The 21,509-nt window shown below is 40.1% G+C and overlaps 1 protein-coding gene across 2 annotated transcripts in view; it reads right to left on the reverse strand.

The window, feature by feature from the left end:
* Positions 1–1,821: 1,821 nt before the first annotated feature.
* sr (zinc finger domain-containg protein striped) overlaps positions 1,822–21,509 on the reverse strand; it is a 110,916-nt gene continuing 91,228 nt past the window's right edge. For both annotated transcript variants that reach the window (XM_072299508.1, XM_019051642.2), the window contains exon 2: positions 1,822–10,238. In XM_072299508.1, coding sequence (XP_072155609.1) covers positions 8,992–10,238 — 1,247 coding nt within the window. In that variant the 3' untranslated portion in view covers positions 1,822–8,991. The remainder of the gene's footprint in view (positions 10,239–21,509) is intronic.

Here is a 21,509-nt window from a genome sequence, read left to right on the forward strand (position 1 = left end):
AATAACAGAAGAAACAATTTGTATTTTAAAAAAGAGTGTATATTAAATTGACACATTTTAAATGTTTGAGTCGATGATAATTTCTAATAGTATTGTTAAGTCTCGACCGTAATAGCAAAATACAAAGAGTGAAACAATAGCCTCGCAATTTGAAGGGTCGGTTCCACGCACAGACTGAGACTCTCAAACTGGCACTAATTCTTCAATTTCTGAGCCATTTCTGCACGAAATCCCTTGAAAATCTCAAGGTCTACCGTGCGATGTGTCCCAAACACATCGGTTACCCTCAGAGATCGCCGGGCCGAAGATCTTTAAAATGCTACAGTCAACAGTTTCATCGATGAGCCTTTTCGAAGCCCCTAGTTCGTGCGTAGGTTGGGCGCTTCAGGAAAGCCTGCTAATGCTAACCCTAGGCTGAAACTTTCACACCTCGAACTAAAAAAGCTTTCGGATCGAAGCTCACAGTCCGAAATTAGTGAGGCAAATCCTTACGTTTTGTTTGTTTTGTTTCTCCCTAACTTCCACTCAATCCACTCAAATTCAGCAGGTCGAAAATTTATTGTTGAGTGCTTTAATATTACTCTCGAGAGACATTTCAGTTGTTTCATACTGTTCTTAATAGGCTGCTACTTTTTCACTCTTTGTATTTTACTATTACGGGCGAGACTTAACAATAATAATTGAAATTAGCATTGACTGGAAAATTTAAAATGTGTCCATTTAATATGCACTTTTTTGAAGGTACAATTTATTTCTTCCGTTATTTAATAATCGTTGGCTCTTCAGAGCAACGTATAGTGTAATGAGTTTTTCAAGAAGATTAACTACATGCGCTCGGGTGAAAGGGTATCAGATTAATCTTCATTTGTCAATTTACCGAATTTTTCATCAAATGATACGCTCAGTCATGAAATCATAATCTGCTCCTGCAGGCCTTGTTTACTTCCAGGCTTTGCTTGGACTTACTTAGTTTCTGCACCGTTGATGCTCTCAAATTTTTGGCATTCCTATATACCACTTGCTCTCTATGTCTCTTTTCAATTTTGCCATTGTTTTTCGTTCTGTTACTTTCTATTAATCTATATTTTATCTCATTTTCTCTTGTACTGCAATAATTTTAAGATCGGAAAGCGGTGTTTATCTTTATACCCTGTACCTATTTAGGATAAGGAAAAATTCATTAAGACCTTTGTAGGTCTGGCGATTGTCATGTAATTTCTATAAGTGTAAATTATATTCATAAAAGAAAATTGAAATCATTACTTTAAAATGTTTTTAGTATTTTCTTGATGCAACCTTATTCGATCGGAAATTCGGAAAAGCAGACTAGGTGCATAATACACTTATTTAGACTGAAATCGCCAGAGAGAAGGCATTCCAAATTCCAGACCAATTGACTTTAAAATAGTGAAAAATATCTTATTCGTTTGGTCTTACTGTATATCCTGAGAGAATTTTTTTTTTTTTAAATAAACAATGAAACATACTTAGTTCATAAAAATTAGATGATAAACCAATCTCTGTCTTAAAATGAGAAAACACTGTAATTCTCTTTCTCTTTTTTTAAAGATGGTTGGGGTTGATACCTCTCTGCTGAACTTAGATTCAATATGTGCAGCACTTTGAGTATGACGACAAGAAAAACCGTGTCTTCACAGTCAAAATCAATGCTCAGCATTGCGCGATATATCGAAATCTTGTCAATCAAATCGCAAAAATTTCGAGATATTGCTTCATTTTCAGCTTTTTTTTTGATCGTGGAAACAAAACTAAAAGCATAAATCCGGCGTAAGGGGTATAAAAAAATGAGAAGGCATCCGATTCGTTTTTCTGATCTAACAATTTATTAAAAATAAAAATATACAAATTTTAGAGGTACGAATGAAAAGAAAAACGTTTGAGCTTATTAACAGAGTTAATACACAATTTAACAGAATAGAAAATAAAGTAAGAATTAAATATTTGAAAACAATTAATATACATTAAAAGTTTGACAATTTGCGTGAAACAAGCCAAGCAATAGAGAACACTTTTGATTAGATACAAGGAAGGTTTGAAGAAGGAATGAAATAGAGAAAGTAAAAAATAGACAGAAACATGTAAAAAATGAAGGAGATAACAAAATAGATTCCCGGAAAACTCAGCGGGATCATTTTGAGGAGCGGCTTGTCCCACTTCAAGTATATGCACCATCCAGTTACAGCGAAGATAAGTTAAGCTCTGTCAGTCAACTGTTGTCAGTTCCGTACCTATATTAATTGTTAAAATTTACTAAAAATATATTTTATCATAGAAGTAGTTTCAATATTAAGAATACTTTTTTGGCAACTATCGCTCCTTTTTTTTTATTTTTAATCTCAGTTTAAGGTCAAGTCTGTGAGTTTAATTTTTTTCGGCCCAGATACTCGCCTTCTGTCTTTGATCTACGCAAAAGCACTCGGTTTTTTTTTTGAGAAAAAGTAACTTGACTCTTAATCAACTTAAATTTTGAAAAAAAAAGAAAAAGAAGAGAGAAAATGATTAGTTTTGTGTCTGTTGTCCCTTTGAATTTTAAAATATGCTTGCAAGACGTTGGTGGAAGATTTTACTATGTTTCCTCAGATGGACTTAAAATTGCAAATTAAATATTATGACCACGCCAAAACCCAAGAACTTGCACTTTTTCTTGATTTTATCAACTTTTCTGAGCACATTCAAAGAAACTTGATAACAGCTGACTGCTCTCAAAATGTTAAAAGAGGCTAAAGTCAAACGAGGGCAAAAGAGCGTGAACAATGTAGGAAAAATCGAGTTTTCCTAAATTTTCACTCTGCGCTAGGACGAAGATAATTCGCGCCTAAAGTAACGGGTTGATCGGATGGAAGCACAGAAAGTAGAGAATGTGAACTATAATAAGTTGGATGATTTTTGCCCTCGAAGGGTTAAACGCTTGCCGACGAGTTAGACACAGTGAAGCACAATACTGTACAAAAGAGATGCAGATCACAAGAGGTATTGAATTGTAATTTTAAAAAATAACGTCTTTCCTTTGCGCAAATCTGACATGAATGTACACACATCTTCAAAATAATTCGAACATGCCCGGCGTGTGATCATTTTTTTTTTTCTTTCTTTCTTTTTTTTAATTAACATTGATAATAAAAGTTGACAATTTGTACATGTAAAAAAGGAAGGAACAATTCAAAGATGCGAACAATTTAATAATTAATTATGGCAGACAGGTACATTGAGGAAAACAGTGAGAAGAATTTGGGATGAGGACACACATCAAAGAAGCAAGGTGCGTTTCCATTAGATTAAATGAAGAGAATTGTTACACAATTTTTCTCTGCGTAAAGATCCACTCTATCTCACGATTTTTCCAAAGAGCCCAACATACGAAATTAATCACAGTATATTCAACACTTAGTTCTTAATCTCACTTTACTTAAATTTAGGTACAGGTTTCATCCTCGACAAATGCAGTCATCCGATTTTGTCATGATCAGTTTTGAAGAAAATATAAAATTAGGGGTATAACATGGTTATAGGGTAAGAGAGATTTAAAGATGGACACTCGGTGAAAATAAGTGATCATAAATTACGGTTCAATATTCAAATCAAATTGAGTAGCTTAGATTAGGCTTGAAAATATATTTCAATATGTAACAAAGAGTTACTTAATGTTACATATGTTTAACTAAAGCAATCAGGCCATGAAAGGGCTTCATTTGAAAGCAGGGAAATGTATGCGTCCAATGAATACATAGTCAACCCTCTTTTTACTCGTACACCCTTAACCAGTTTTTTTTATTTTATTATTTTTTTTTACTTTTTAAACTTAGTTTAGGATGACTGTCAGAATTGATCATTTGCCATTCTACGGGTAAATTTATTCACAAAGTGTATCTTTATTTTACTCGAGTTAATATTAGATTTAGATAAGGAATTAGATATTAAGTTAGGTTATCGACGACCTACTTTTAGTAGGCGGAGGTTAAGAGAGGGTCAATAGTTAATATTATAATAACAATTTTTTCACTTTTAAAGTATACACCATGAACGCCGGCAAAACAAAATACCGTTGCTAGAGCACCAAGTCATAACTAATGGTTCAGCATATTTTTTTTTTGAAGAGTTTCTACATTTTCATTTTCACTTTCATTATTACATTATTTTTGCTTCTTAATCGAAGGGAGGAAGAATCTCTTTGCACAACTGAAGTGGGAAAGTGTTGACTCATAAGGGAATGAAACTGCGGACATACATGTGACGGGTATCGTCATGGAAATCAGCCTCTATGGCGTTCATCGCCGCATATTTCACCCCCTTCGCATTTGTGCTTGCAGTTATTTTCATCCCTAGACTCACGCTGGACAACGCTGTTATCCTGGCCGTTAGTTCAGTATCTATTTTAAGGGTCATAATTTCAACTACTTGTCTCTAATTTCTGCAATATCTGTCCACGAATGGAAGGCTCCACCGAGATACAAATTTTAAAGCAAGATATTTTTCTCTTCCTCTTTCAAACGTCTCCAGACAAAATATGCATCAAAACTTGCAACCGCAAAAGTATGCATGCTTGTAAATCCAAAGAAAATTCCTGGGATCAATGAAATGACTTTCAGGAAGTGCCGGAATAGCTTGAGAGTAAATGTACAAATAGGAACTGTCGTACAACATATTTACATAATAAGAGAGCAGTAAAAAATTGCTTGTCATTTTTAGCTTTGAAAGGGTGATGTAATTGATATGACATTTTTTCCGGAGTTGCATTTAAACAGTATTATGTCCAATGATAAAAATGAAAAGTGCTATCATGCTGCGCGGAATTCCGATTTCCCCCAAACTGCAGGGTAATTTCGTCGTACTCTCAAAAAAAAAAAAAAAAAAAAAGTTAAAATAGCAAGGAAATTTCAAATTTAAAACCGGTTGGTACAGTGTTTCATTTTCATTACTAAACAACAGCAGACCTCACTACTTTTACAGAGGTTTCTTTTTTCCCTTTATTTTTGCTCTCAAAACATTGACCGCAAGTGTTATATCATTTTGTTGACGCACAGACGCGTAAAACAATGCCTATTCTAGTACATTTTTCAGAAGTAGCACTTACGTATCCTTATTTCACGAATTGAGAAAGAAGAAAAATAATTATTTGAAAGAGTAAACATTGAACACTGAGAGTGCATTTGTTCATGGTCGTGTTTTATACTCTGTTAGTTTACATGGTAAAATGAGTAATATCACACATACAGCAAGAGAAATTATTTTGGCAAGGTTAATACATTTTTTTGCTCAGAGAGGACGGGGAAAGACCCCAGATTATATTATTTTGGGAGAGAATTTGGAAAGCTTTGTCAAACCTAGCGGGTGACTGTCATATGCAGTAGCTATTCTTGCAAGCCGAAACACACTTTTTTCCATCGAAATCCATTGAAATAATCGAATGTAGGTGAGGCAATCTGCCGCGAGACATGTAGATTGTTTTATATACATTTAAATGAACGAAACTAACAATAAGTGTAATCAACTTGAAATAATTGTCTTCACTGTTTAGCCGTACCTAGTGGCTCTGAAGGAAACCGGTGGCGTGGCGTGAATTGCGATGTATCGATTGTTCTGCCATTTAAACTTACGGTAAAGAATCGATTATTAAGGTGTTCGCTGCGAACACCCTGTTTATCGATCCTTTTCCATAGGTTTACATGGCATAACAATCGATCCATCGCAAAGCACGCCACGCCACTGAAGGAAACTCTACGTCGGAGTTTGATGAAGCATTGCAAGAACGATTGTTGCTATTTATTTCGTCAAATAAGACCAGCCACATCTTAAATCTATGGATTGATTTAGAATCTCCCTTAAAGAGCAGCCAGTGGGAGAGACTCTTCAGCATGTAGTGCCCAGAGAAAGTCATGGAATTCTCATTATAGCATTGGTTAAAAATGTGCAGTTTTTAAACATAAATAAATAAAAGAAGAATAAAACAAGAAAATTTAACTAGTCATTGGAATGTTGCAAAAAATTCGCCCTAATTCTGAAAACTAGTTTCACAACAGGATTTATGTACAAAATTATAATTTGTTAACTTTAAGTAGATATGGTAAGAATTCATTCCAAGAATCGCCAGAATAGATAGCTCTCGTTTGAGGAGGTTTTTACTGAAAGATAAAATATCTCGAGCAATTTATCCATCGATAACTATACGTAAAGAAAATTTTCCGAATCCTGAACCAAACATCTCAATGGTTTAAGTCGAAAACAAGTAACTACAATTTCCATCACAACATTCCTGACTTTTTGGATTTTCCTTCTTTTATAGTCGCAATTTTATGATACTAATACTTAGAGAAAATTTCGAAGGTTAATGTTTTTTTTTCTATTAATTTCTAAAAATAATTTAATAAAAAAAAATTAATGCGGGTATTTGAACGTTGGAAATAGAGTTACTCGTTCTTTGACTAAAAATACTACTCCGGAGACTGGCAACCCATGGAACTTCGTCCCCGTATGTTAACATAAGCTCTTACCATCAAGAGTCAAAATGTTGAGAACCTTTGACAAACATTGAATGCAAGAATGGCACCAAAATTCTGGCAACTTAAACATGTACAGTTTGGCATGATAATGTCACAAAAAATATCTAGAATAGAAGTATACACACAGGAAAATGAAAGAAATAAAGAACGAAAAACCCAACAATTCTCAGAACAACAAATCGAAATATAGTTCCACTGGAAAGCTTGATTTGTTTCAACACCTATGAATAGTCTCAAAGGACTACATCCTTCAGTAACCAAGATCCTATTCATAGATCGTAGTCATTGAAGGCTCACTGAGTGCAAATTTCAAGTAAATAGATGTAAAACAAGTATCGCAGCTTCCATTTACTGGGCGTGCAAATTTCGCTCACTTTTTTGAAGACTTGCCACTGAAATGAGAAGCGACCGGGCACATTTACTAATATATTGAAAATAAAGTTTTGATTAGTTTCAGTAGTAGCTTATTCATATTATATAAAATTGACTAGACTCAAAAAATTCGAAGAGATAAATAAATTAGATTTGTGTAAAAATTAGAAAACGTTCACTCTAACGCGTTGTTAAAAAATTTCCAAACTCAACAGGTATTGCTTGAGGGGTTGAATTTGTCAATACTGTTAGTTTCCTCCAAATGCGCCTCATTTTATGATGGATCCAGCTTTCCTACACTTATTTTGAAGTGACATCACCTCTCACGAGACATTTTACCGTAGACGAATACAGCTCTTTATTACAGGTAACTTTTTAGCATGAAGTGGTGATAGTAGAATGAAAACATGAAGCTTACGTATTTTGCAACATCTTGAAATTTTAGCTCTAAATCAGAGCAACATTAAGCCAAAAGTATATTCAAAATATTTAGGTGGTTCAGAAGTGTCCACGGTAAGATGTCGCGCACGGTGATGTGTCACACAATGAAATGTTTGTACGGTTCTATTGATCCTTGAAGATGAATGAAACGGTTTTTGGCGCGAAAAATTACATTTTTCAAATCTTCAGCCGTGTCTAGTTCTGACATGAAATATCTAAAAGCTTAATAGACATTTATTTTGAGATCAATACAATACACATGCATAGAAGTTGCAATATTTGAACGGCTCCCTCGCACCAAAGGGCTGCCAAATCGTGCGATGTTATCTTCATACGTTTCATTTTGTCGGGAAAATAGAAGAAAATATTCCCGTAAATTGGCAACCAGCATAATTACCCACGCGGCGTTACGACCAATGCGCGATCCTTGGTCTTAACATCATCCTTGCCTTCCTCTCTTACACGCAAATGATAAATACATTTACCACCAAAAGAAAAGTTTCGATCTTAAAAAAAAAAAAGAAAAAAAAAAACCAGCAAACTTTGCTATAAAACTGGTGACCTCAACAGTTTAAATGGTAAATTTCACTAAATTATAAATTGCTAAACTCACCAGTTTTAAAGGCAAGTCATATTTGTTAGTTGCCGTAAACGCTTACGGTCAGATCATGGATTATACCTGTATTTCGTGTGCGGAGAGAGGAAATAAACCAAAACTGAGAAGTTAGAAAAACAAGGAAGTAAAAATTGATGAGAATACACATTCTTCAACTTTTGAGTGGACAGCACTTAGCGGAAGGATGGCGTAATTTGGGGTTTGATGATTCGAATAAGGGGCGAATTGAATAAGTAGAGAATTGTTTTGGTCCTTCTTTATAACGCAAGTTTTGTAACGATCGATGCACCAAGAGAAAATGTAAGGGAATGTATCGCTGAATGATTGAATCACAGCATTCTGGTTGAATAGAACATAGGAAGCGGCAATCAGTAGCGGTGCGAACTTTGCGATATTACGATTGATCTGCCATTCATTCCCATGGAAAATTATCGATAATCAGGGTATTCGCAACGAGCACCTTGATAATCGATCCTTCACCATAGCTTCAAGTGGAGCAATATCGATAATCGATCATTCACGCCTCGCCGCTGGAGGCGATCTTTTAAATAATTTAAATTGAAGAAAGCAGCTGCTCCTCTTACCCCCCTATCCGAGTGTAACTCCTGATAGGTTTGATAAGAAACCCCCAAATCACGCCATTTAGACAGAAGCAGTGGCGTGGCGTGTTTTGCGATGTATCGATTGTTATGCCATTTAAACCTATGAGAAAGGATCGGTAAACAGGGTGTTCGCAGCGAACACCTTAATAATCGATTCTTTACCATAGGTTTAAATGGCATAACAATCGATATATCGCAATTCACGCCACGCCACTGGACAGAAGGTCGGTTTCGATGCATTGTAGGAGCATGGGCGGCGAAGAGAGAGCCTCCGGGAGGAAAGGTAGTGCGTCGAGGGCTAACGCGACGGAGGGGCAGGCGCGGGGCAAGTGGAGGGTCGTACGAGATCATTTCAACTAGCTGCGGTCCTGCAGTCGAGGGTGAGCAGAGTAAACGGAATCACAGATAGAACGAAAGAACAGCGAGCGGCGGCGCCGGACTCTCATAACGAAGTGGTGACGGCGACCGGCGGCATGGCGGGCGGGTGATGCGGATGGTGGTGGCTGTGGTGGCCGTGCTGCTGCTGCTGCTGCTGTTGCTGGTTGAGCATGGCCGCCATCTTGGACTCCTTCTTCCCCCGCTGCTTGAGGTGGACCTTGGCGTGCCGCTTCTTCTCGTCGCTCCGGGCGAACTTCCGCCCGCAAGTGTCGCAGGAGAAGGGCTTCTCCCCGGTGTGCGTTCGGATGTGCGTCGTGAGGTGGTCCGAGCGAGAGAAGGAGCGCATGCATATCCGACACTGGAAGGGCTTTTGCCCGGTGTGGATCCGGATGTGCCGGGTGAGCTCGTCCGAGCGGGAAAACCGCCTATCACAGTTCTCGACGGGGCAGCCGTGCGGCCGCTGGTGGACCGGCGTCTTGCTCGGCCGGTTCGGGTACTTCCGAGGCTTGACCGGCACCAGTTTCAGCGGCAGCGAGGACTGCTGATACACCTGCGACAGGATCTCGTGCCCCTTGCTCGTCAGAGGGTTGTACTCGGCCAACTGGACCTCGCCCACCGAGGAACTGCAGGCCACCGGGTTGCTGGAGAAGACCGGCTCTTGCTTCGGCACCAGCCCGCTAGTGCTGGGTCCGACGCTGGAGCCGGTGGCGTAGTCCACCGACGTGTCTAACCACTGGTACTTGGCCGTTGGCTGGGGCGGCTGCGACACCCTCTGGTAGAGGTCCTCGCAGCCGGAGTAGTGCGGCTGTTTCAAGGCTGGGTTCCCGCAATCTATACTCAAGCCTAGCAACTCGACGTGGTGCCTGTCGTCGTAGTGGGGACTCGGCGACGCGTAGACCGGTTGCTGCTGCTGCTGTTGCTGCTGCTGTTGTTGCTGTTGCTGATGCTGCTGTTGATGCGTGGGCGGCTGCTGGGGCTGCAGGATGCCGAATATGGGCGTGAAAAGGTTCTTGTCTGGGCTGGGCAGGATCCAGTGGTTGATGCCGGAAGATGAGGGATTCGTGCTGAGGGAACTCGAGGGCTCCATCGAGGCTGAGCTTGTGGCGGTGAAGATCCCGCGGTAGCTGATCTTGTTTTGAGAGGGATCTACAGGGAACATGCTGACGCTGCTACTGCTGGCTTCCTCCTCCTCCGCCCGGCCAGGTGGCGGGCTCTCGCGGACAACTTCGGTTTTCAGCCGGAATTCTTCGACTGGGCTCTCCTCTTTGATCTGGGTGCTGTCTTCCGATAGCTCTTCGGCCTCCAAGGAACCTGCAACAAAAATCAAATCGAAACTCAGAAACCTGTTATTTATAGAAAATTTACGGTAAAAATAAAGTCGAATACGAGCATTATAACATCCACTGGTTAAAAAAACCTCTTGGTTCAAGAGTGCAGTTTCTTGTGGCCGGATTTAAGAGTCTGGACTCTTGTTTCAATGCAAAATCCGCTTGAATCAATGCAAAATCCGCTTGAAACAGGAGTTCAAGACTCTTAAATTTGGCCACAAGAAACTGCACTCTTAAGTCAATGCAATGCGGCATTGGTCCAAGAGGTTTTTTTTACCAGTGTTCATCGGTTGAAAAATTATCAGGTGAATCAAATACATGATATCGACTCGTCAACTCGGCAGCGGGTGCGCATAAAAAGTAGCAAGCATAAAAATCTCCACTGTGTTACAGATAGACGCCACAGCGCTTGAGTCCCTTGATGCTACGGCAGTAGTTTAATTCATATCTTTATTCGCGCATGCGCCTTGAATAAGTTTACGATGCGCCTCTGAAAACGCAATCAATTAATTGATTCGGCCCCGAGACCTGCGATAGCAGAGGTCTTCCATCTTTTCCTCCCTCCCAGCACCCAAAGGCTCATCGCGGCAGCGTGGATTACACCGATTCATCGATTTACTCAAGTGTATGCACGAAGGTAAATCGATGAATCGATCCGCTGATCGAAGAGAACGTTTTATCTTTTACTGGCGGGCCTACCTTTGACTGGCAAGAGAAAGAAAAGACCAATTCGCCCCAGCACACTTGTCAATTGAGGAGTCAAAAGGGGAACATTTGTGTCCGTCCTCATAGGGGAAAAAAGATACAGGCAGAAATTGTGCAACATCACGACGTAAATCGGTTTTTTTCCTTAAGCCACCGGTGCATGTAGAACTTGCTCCAGGTATATGCGCAAGTGACCGCGTTGACACCTGTTGGATTTATTGGAAAGTCGTGTACCACGGTGTAGGGAAAAAGGCGCGGGTGGGGGGGGGGGGGGACGCGCCGCGCATGCGCGAGAATTCAAATGAACGGTTAATGGGCGAGTGTTAATCGATTGCAGGCTGTTATCGATTGGTTTGAATCGGTGCTCCGAGATTTTATTAGTATTGGCTTTACATTTTCGCAGGTGGAATGAAAGATGCGTAAATCCTACTGCCGGAAGCTGCGCCTGGTTATTCAATTACAACTTGAAGATTTGCGAGTGCAAAAACGGCGAATCTTCGGTACATTTCCCCTGGATTTACGTTGTTCTTGTTTAGCAGAATGTGCCACCGTGGATCCGTGCAGTTTATGGTAAGCAAATGGAAAAATAGAGTTTAGGATAGCGATGATCATGATCACCCCTCCTCCGAGTTGAAGTTTTTTTAAACAGGCAGAGAACGATGGCACTTTAATTGATTTACGTATAGAAACTCGATCGTGGACACGAGGTTTTCATTGTGCATCAACCTACATAAATTATCGACGTATGACGACTATATCGACTTAAAATGTCTTCTAGGCCTCAGATTCGTATCGTTCATGATAAGCTTAAGTCAGTTTGTTTGCGATGCAGCTCTTTGCTTTCAATTTTCCTTCATTTCAGAGGGTAGGCAATATGCGTTTCCAAAAGTTTGAGAGGGTGGTCCTCCGATAAAACCTTAATTTCAGTGACAAGTTTTCAATATTTTCCCGTGGGATTTCTTTTCTGTTCTAGATTAAATTGCCGAGAAAATACGCCGGACAATTTGAACGGAGAACATTCCGAGAATTTCCAGATAATTCGCATTTTATGAGGGGTTGTTTTGCAACGCCGAAGTATCCGCACGGAGTTTTTGCTGTGGAAGTGGACGAGAGAATTAACGGGGTTAAGCAGGGTCATCTTCCGGTGGCACATTCACCGCGGTGGCGTGGCGTGCTTTGCGATATATCGATCGATCTGCCATTTAAACCTACGGAAAATATCGATAAACAGGGCGCTCGCAACGAACACTTTAATAATCGATTCTTTACCATAGTTTCAAATGGGAAAATATCGATAATCGATCGTTCACGCCACGCTACTGATGCACCGGGAAACAAGAGGAGAGGGCAGTCGGCCGGGAAAGAGGAAAGGGGTGGTTCGAATGCGCTCGCAGCCGGAAAGGGGGGTGGCGGGGGGCAAACAAAACGGAGCTTGGCGGAAAAAAGGAGCCACTGAAATGAATACCCATAATCCACGGCTATTTTTACCCCGTGTCGAAAATAACTCCACTCAACTCGACAGCCGCGAGCCTGTTGCCGCCTTTCCCACGATAACGCTGGAGCGTTAGTTAGCGCCGCCCGGGTTTCCACGTCCGATCGCGGCCGGATTCAACGCCCGAGGTGTGGAGAGAGTCAATGTGACGTCATTTGTGCAACTATGGACGGAATCAACCTAAATACAATTCCCGTTGCCTATGATATTCTCTCGGTTTTTATTTTTTTTACAGGAGTACTAAGATAAATAACGCCGAACTGTGCGCACCAATGAAAAATTAAACACTAAGAAGTCGCCCGAAACTGTATGTAACAAGGTGGAGAAATTGTGCTGGGTCCACACCATTTCGCGAATATAGTAGGTCCAGTAGGTTTCGAAATATTTGATTTCGAAACTGCGATACAAAATTTGGCCTTATGTGAGTGAGAATAGCGCGAAGCTCTGTAATCCGCCAATTTGAACTCCAGATAATTGCAAGCAGCCTAATTTCCATGAATCATTAGCTACAACAAATCGATAAAATTAGGAACTGGGAAAATTCCAGGACTAAAAAGGAGGATAGCAATGCGCAGGAGGGTGTAGAGAGGCTGCAAAATGGGACGTACTTTAAATGAGGTTTGAACATTGTCGAGATCTGCACTGCCGTGCTAAGGAAAAACGCCGTATGAGCCTTCAGGCGTCGCTAAATTTCCTCTGTAAAATCACCAATTTTTAGGAAATTCTCGGAATATTTTTCTATCAATTTCTCGGATAATTTTGTTTGTAAATTGATCTAAAACGTCTACAAATTTCAAGGGAAATTATTCATGATTTTCCTCAAAAATAAACATTTTATCGGAGGAAATTTGGCAACTCTTGAATGTTCATACGGCGTTCTTCCTTAGCACGGCAGTGCAGCTCTTCGACCATCGTCCCCAGGAGAACATGCACCTCTTTTAATCAAGAGAGTCCAATCCTAACCACGGGTGGTTGAACCAGCCGCTCCAGAGGGTTAGCCTGCTTTTTATCGGTCGATGTTTGATGGCGCGCGGTAAATCTTGATGCGAACCACGGCGCGCAACTTAATTTCGTCGTGTTCTCGTGCCCAGGCAACCTTTAAATCTTCCTCCTTGTCTTCTCACTCGAAAAAGTGAAAAATAAAGACAAAGACAAGAGAACGAAAATTAAAGGAGAGGGCAGCGAAGAGAAGATAAGAGACGCGGCAGCACGGGGAAGTTGCATCGAGATCTCTTCCAGTTTTGCCATACCTTGCGATGTTTTCAAGGCTCTAAAAACAAACCTGATTTCCAATTTACAAACCTGTGAACTAGAGATTGAGGTCGTTCGAGGGCCAGTGAAAAATTTTAAAATCTGCGTCACACAACTTTTTTATCGACTCATTTACTTTTCATGTAGAGAAAAAGCAACGCATCGTCTTGCGGAAAATCATCCATTTTCCCAGATTTTTCTGGCTCTTGCAGGTTGTATCAGACAACTTTACTAGGGGCAATATTTAAAAAATTAATGAGAATATATAGTCAATGTATGAAAGAAAATAAGAACATTAAGAATATACCATTGATGCACGACATCATTGCCAAAATGCAATACAAACCATGATGCGTATGCGCTGGAACACCGAGTGTCCTCGCAAGTGTGAGCCCCCTCGCTTAATGTTCAGTACTTTCAGCTTCCCCTCCTTAACTTCTGTGAAATTACGCTTAAGGATACCCTACGCCTAGAATACCTTGAATACTTGAATATTTGAAAGTTCCAAAACTTCTGTGAAATTACGCTTAAAGATACCCTACGCCTAGAATACTTTGAAATTTCATTCCTTCGTTAAATGAATAGAGTATGATCCAGAACTACCTGGTCAAAAATTCTAGTTAGCTCATCTGTCCTCTCCCAAAAATGTATTTTTCCTCAACTCAAACATTAATAGTATTTTTCTCTTACTTTGTGCAGAAAGAATGTTTAAACATGGATCGAATCCCCTGTAAAATTTCCGGCTGCGCTACTGATCTAGGAGTCGTCTGGAGGGCGTGTGGCACTCATTACAAAAGCCGCAGAGTAGCCAGGTGAGTCTCCTCAAAAATACTAGTCTCACATTTAGCGTACAAACCACGGAGCGTAAACGTCTTTTTGCGGAGGATTTTACGGACCACGGCGCGGCAACACGCCCGAGTGTTGCAGTAATAAAAGGGAGGAAAAAGAAGAATCACACATACATATATAAAAAAAAGAAGGTAACATCGAAGTTGATAGTTGATCGCATAATCCTCGGAGGCTGGCTGCTGGCACTCGCAGGAACCAGACACACCTAAAATATTGTCCGCTGGACGTTTTAGGTTATGATTCATCTGAGAGCTGGGTGCGCGGCGCGGCTCGGTGTCCGTGCGGGGGACTATTATATGTATATGCTCAGAATGTTGGCTTCGCGGGCTTGGCCGCCTCACAGTGGATCGAGTCAAAAGGAGGAGGCGGACAAAATTTGGAAACTTCCAACACTTATAACTCCGTTTAAACAAGACTTTGAAGTTCTGAAAGTGGTTTCATTTGTTTTCTCGTAAAATTTTCTTCTAAATACACCCCTTGAAACTTAAAATGTGACGAAATAAACATCAAAATTAGCAGTTTTAGGAAAAAATTTCATGTCCGACCTCTTTAAACGACTCGATCCACTGTGCGCCTCTCCGTGGTACCGACTCCGTCAAAAGCCAGACAAATTACCCGTGAATCACATGATAAGTGATACTTTAATCTACATAGTACTCCGCGTCTTTTTTTTATAGGTTCTCGAGTAAACGTATGAAAAATCGAATCTATAGCTCCCTTAAAAAAAAAATCAAGTCTTGACCTCAATACTTCTTTGCTCCGGAAAAACGCCGTATAAGCCGCTAAACGTCGCCAGATTTACGTAAAAAAAACCGGCTTTATTTGGAAAGTTTTCAATATTTTTCCTCAAATTTTTTAGACAATTTTGTTTGCGATTTGATAAAAAATATCTGGACATTCCAAGGAAGAATATGAATATCTTGCCTTTAAAAATACACGTTTTATCCAGAGAAATTCGGCGAGTCTCGAATGTTCATACGGTGTTTTTCCTTATAGCATGGCAAGATAGAGTTTTACGCTCCCAATCTTCATAATTTCATGTTCATAATTGTAAACATACAGGTTAAGATTTAATGATCCGTAGCTATGCAGCTGTCTACAAATTTGCAGGCAAGGGTTGCTCTCCGCTTTCTTGCAGCGAAACTAAACATGCATGCGGGTTAAACTCTATCAAAACTTTGCCCTCGTTTGAAATTTTCTTTATGAAAGATTGGCAATTTTTTATAAATATATAATTTAATCGAGATTTTGTAGCCATCTCACGAGATTTTTCACCTAAAATTGTATATAGTGGTCCTTCAATTTTTTTTATTGCCTTTTATTTTTGTATTGCTCACACTCCGACGTTCATCAGTCTAATTTTAACGGTGGAAAATCAGACTAAAATGTGGCAAAAGTTTCAAGCGAACGAGTCCGTCGTATGTAAGTGACGCGAAGAATGCAGGTTGTGGAAAACGTACTATTTTCATCGCGGCCGGATCTTGATGGATTCCGTCCACAGCGCGGGCGCAGTCGAGGCTCGTGCTGGCCGGGCGCTCGCGGGCAGTCCGAGTCTGACGCACAGTGGATCGAGTCGATCAGAGAGGTCGACCATGAAATTCCTGACTAAAACTGCATATTTTGTTGTTCGTTTCGCCATATTTTAAATTTCAAGGGGTGCTTCGCGAGGAAAATTCCACGAGGAAACCAATGGAACCAATTTTAGAACCTTAAATTTTTTTTTATGAACGGAGTTAGAAGCTTTTAAAGTTTCCAAATTTTGTCCGACCTCTTCTATTTACTCGATCCCACCGTGCGGCGGCTCTTGAAGAGCCCAGACTCGAGACACTCGGGAAACGAAACCCGCGGCCAAGAACTCAGAGGGAAAACGCCGTATGAACCCTCAGGCGTTGCCGAATTTCCTTCGGTAAATCACTAATTTTGCCGATAATTTTGTTCTCAAGTTCACCTAAGGTTCCTAAAAATTTTAAGGGGAAATATTCATAACTTTTTTTAAAAAATAACTATTTTCTTAGAGGAAATTCGGCAACTTTCGAATGTTCATACGGCGTTTCTCCTCAGTACGGCAGAACTGAAGCTGAGAAACCATTCTCTCCCTGGTCCTCACTCGATTTTCCATTCCACTACTCGTCTGTCTCATCTGCACTGCCGTCATAGCCAACAGTGTCGCAAGTGCAAAAATTAAGTTCTCACAAAGTGGGTTCAATGACGTTTGAGCGGAAGAAGAGCGGTATCTATGAGGACCGTTATGAAGCTCACCCTGAATTTCCTCAACTCGACGAATTTCTGCTCCCTGAAGGTTCGTATAGTTTACGGAATGCATCAACATTTGGTCATTTTCGGTCTCTTTTTGGGTCTGATAATGGCTTAAAAATGGGCTACAGTCGATTTTGGCGCAAAATGCGGATTTACGGTCGAATCTTAAAAAATCTGAATTTTTTGCCAAAATTGACCTTCAAACCCATCTTCAGGCTAATATTAGGCCTGATATAAAACTGGAACTGACCAAATTTTGATGCATTCTGTGTGATGTAAACGTTAAGGAGCAAAATATCGTCGAGTTAAGGAAATGCAGCTAGTGAGCCCGGAAACGGCCCTTATCGATATCCCTCCTTTTATCAAGAGAGGCAACCTCTCTTTCTCAAATTGCCGCAAATCATTCAAAAGATTCTCAGAAATCGTTTGAATGATAAAAAATTGACGAATTACATTTTGAAATGTATAAAAATCGTCTTTTCCATTCACATATAAGCTAGTGTTATACAAGACAATATTTCCACACATAATGATTTACCCCATTTCATTCTTCGTAATATTTAAAGTTGTTCTTGTAGTTTCAAAATTCCTAGCCTTTCATCTAAAGGAACTTTCCGACCAGCAGATCTCAAGGAGCTATTTCACAGTGCTGATCATAGCCATTAGGTTGAATGCTCTCTCACGCTTGCAGCCGGGAAAATTCGCTTACTGTAGGCATTCACCGGATGCTGCACTGCTTAACGGCACAAGAGTCGCATTTGCTCTTATTTGCTGAGACAAGTGCAAAACTTTCCGATAGTCAAATTTACTCCTCGAAGCTGCATATTTCTTTGATACCATACTAATCAGAAGGCAATGGAGAGAACGATTGGAATAGGCGGAGAATTTTACCTTTCTGAGGTCCATGGAGTCAAGTTCGATAATTACATAACACCTTCGATAATCGTTGCTTCTTCCGTATATTTTCCCAAAATTCCTCTCTAGAAGTTTTAATGCATATCTAATACGTATTGCCGTATTTTTTTTACTTGGAGCTAGTTCCTTGAAACAAAATTGGAAGCAGAGACAAAAATGACAAAACTGACGAGCATTCAACAACTATTTTCAAAGATCATTCAAATCTATTGTACTGAACACCAACGAGATTAATGTACGTAAAGAACTTTAAATCCTACCGAGTTGAACCGATTCATTTTAAAGTAATTCCACGATGATACTTAAGCCCAGTCACAAATTGCAAATGCATATAACCGCTCTGGAAGCCAGCCTCGCAGATGTATTAAAAGTAGCAACACGCCTTACAAAGAGAGTGATGCCTCTATCGATGAAAATCAATTTTAACCCAAAACCGTCATTAAGCGCGGATCTTAAATACGTTCGAAAGGATGATGTTGCGCATCATTTCAAGGGCTCAGCTCAGCTGACATGATATCAGTTTAATTGGTGATAAGGTAGGAAATGGTTCGCGAGTAGTAGGGGAAGCTGGGAGCGAGGCAGGGGGAGGAAGGAAGCACATGAATGAACGGAGCTGCTCCTGATTTCTGGCTGGACAGTAATCGAGTAGATTGATTCAGCTTCGATGCTCCTCACAGAATCACGCTTCACACGTATTTAAGGTGAATTTTACGTAATTTTTAAACGTATAGCTTTCAATTACACATTTCATTGCTATTCAGAAACTAGATCCACGATTTTTACGTGTGCGTCTTGAGAGTGTACTAAAAATTTTGAGGTTGAATTATAGAGAAACATAAGCACCTTATGAGGTAGATAAGCATGTTGATATTCAAATGTTGATGGCACCAATCAGTGTAGTCGATTTTTCTGTGCCTTCGAGCCTTTCAGAGAAGTTGGGTATGAAATTTTCGACCAAAACTTCAAATTTTGATGTTACATTCTTCACATTTTAAATTGCATGGGGTTGCCTCTTCAGGGAAATTTTACGAGAAAATCAATGAAACCACTTCTAAAACCTCCTACGTTCCGCATTAACATTGATATGAGTTTTTAATGTTTCCATATTTTTCCCGACTCCTCTCATACGGACTCGCTTCACTGAGTGCCGCTGAGAAGGCGGCTTTTGTCTGAAGTCAAAACGCCTTCAATTTTGTGCGTATGCAACCCGGACATCCATAGAGCCCGAATAGTTGCATTCAAGCGTTATAATGACATTCATTTAGTATCCGTCGCTTGAGACACCGACTGAAGTTTGGATTGTTTCTCTTACTCCTTAACTTAATTCCAGCGTTGCTTATTGCACCGATGAAGTAAACCACTACTGATGTTAATCACGACATTGTCAATTTTCCGAAAAAAACATTATTTAAATGTATTACAACTGTATACATACTATCGGGAACTCCAAATGAAATGAATTAAGTCTGAATGATGATAAGGTTTTATTGCAATGAAACATTATTTGTGGAGGGAAAATGTAACATTGGAACGGAGTTAAGCCTTTACCTTACACGGTAGCATGTGCGTCCTATCCATTATTCGAAAATTACTGGCTCATTGTTTCCACACGTGCATTTCCAGTTTTCTGCAGCCGTTGGACTGGCCGTTAGAAGCTCCCAAGTGCGGCGCAGTGCAAATCACTTTGCCGTCTGTAACGACGTGACGTCGCGATCCAGGAACGAAACCAGCGCTCGGATGCGCGCGCCGCGTCGTAAACCCATCAAATTGGTGCTGGCTCAAACCACGGCCTCAGTTGCAGAAATTCGCGTCTCATCCACCACCAATTCCGCTAATAAGCGTGAGCGGCTCAGCCGAATGGACGTATTCAAAATCAAAAGGAACTATCTGCACTTTGACGTGGGCTCTGGAAACCCATGGAAACGCATGCTCGACAGGATTCGAGTCATAACGGAGATAGCTCCTTTTGATTGAAAAACGTCCAAATTAAATAATGTGTGGTTAAGTTCAGCGCTGTCGGCTCTCGGCGAAAAAACAGAGTGATGTCGCTGGCTCGAGCCTGCGTTTGCAACCCCGCTTAACGATGCCGGTTAACCATGAAACACGGCCGGGGCAAATGAGATGGTGCTTGCTGTAAATAGTGTGAAATTGCCCCACGAAAACGAGACCTTTGATTGGTTTCGTCCCCCTTTTTTCTGAAACGGCTCGGCGCACTGTCGAGTTTTCGTGGTTGAAATGCAACGTGCGGAACGATTGTGAAATTTTTGAAATGCCGCATCGGTTTTGGCCATGGAAATTTTATGCTGCATGCGGCTTGTTGGAGCCACACCTCAATGTAAAAGAGAAATTATAAAATATGACTGTTGTTGTAATGGATATTCCACACGAATTGCCTCCTATCGCATAAAATTAAGTTGGAAATCAACAATAATTTTCAACCTTTACGATGACTGAAAATAAAGTTGCGCTCAACTACCAAGATTCACTCTGTACAAAATTTGATTCGAAGCATCTTCAGTGTGAGAAGACGGTTTTTTCAAAATTTCCGTTATTGAATTATTCAATTAGCCTTATTTTGTTTAAAAAGTAGAAAATGACTATATACTCGCCGGAAAATTATTTTCTGATTATTTCCCCTCCATCTCTATAATTAGCGTACCTCTTCTCCGGTCGAGTTCTTTGATTACGAATTTCCTATTGGCTAATTTCTCCGTGCTTGGGCGCAGTTTGAGTGTGGGACTGTTTAAGAAATGAAAAATGTGCGTCGGTACGTGAAAAACAATACTGAGCGCGGAGTCTGTTCACTATATGCCTGTAGACTGGCAATATCTCGTAGATTGAAACTTCAGGTTATCGCGACTGAGCATTCTTTACTAAATGTTTTCTCGCATAGAGACTCAAGACTTGACGGCGTCTTAAAGCACAGAGTAGTTTTAAGACTGGGATACATGACGGAATGAAAAAAAATGGGACATAATTTCAATGTTTTAGTTTTCTGTTCCCTAGCCAGAGGTAATGTTGTCTTATTTCGATAGTATATCAACGGCTTACCATTACTTTAGCTTTAAAATTAGAGACAACTTGGTACTTGACGATTTTCTTCGAAAAGTTCATAGGACACATGGGCAGTTATGAAAACTCGACTGGGTTCAACATTGTTCATTGATTTTTAATTTTTCCTGAGTACCTCAATATCAGTTATTCTATCCTAACAGTCAAAACGAATCACCCATGATAATTATTTTTGACACCTTATCTCTGAGTGAGAAAGAATATTATTTATATATCTTCTCAATGTTTAGGTACGCATCAAATTTTTAGATCTTTTTCGAGCTGTCACTGTTGGTACAATTTAGAATTCAACTGACTGCATTTATTCATCTCTCAGCCAGTAATGGATTGACCGATATGTTGTTGATACCTCCCGCTTGTATCTATAGTGTCTTTAAATATACAATTATTGTAAATGTTTTACATAATTTGTCTCATCATCTGTGATATTCTGTGTTCTTAGCTGATAAAGTCGGTTTGATTTCATGTTAGGAAATTTTAGAACGAAAATATTGAACAAAACCCACTCTCGAGTCTTGATACATGCTCAAAAGAGTGTCATTTATACCAACCCTCACACCTTTAAATTCTTCAAATCGTGCTGTATGGACAAGGCGCAAGAGGGTGATTCAACACAAATCCTCAAAAATAATGCGAAGTTGACGTTATAAAATAAGAGAGTAAACTAAGTGAAAAATCAGAGCCCACAGAAATTACTTGCCCGTGAAGCCCAAT

Source organism: Bemisia tabaci, chromosome 4, assembly GCF_918797505.1.
Source record: "Bemisia tabaci chromosome 4, PGI_BMITA_v3".
NCBI classification, from domain to species: Eukaryota; Metazoa; Arthropoda; class Insecta; order Hemiptera; family Aleyrodidae; genus Bemisia; species Bemisia tabaci.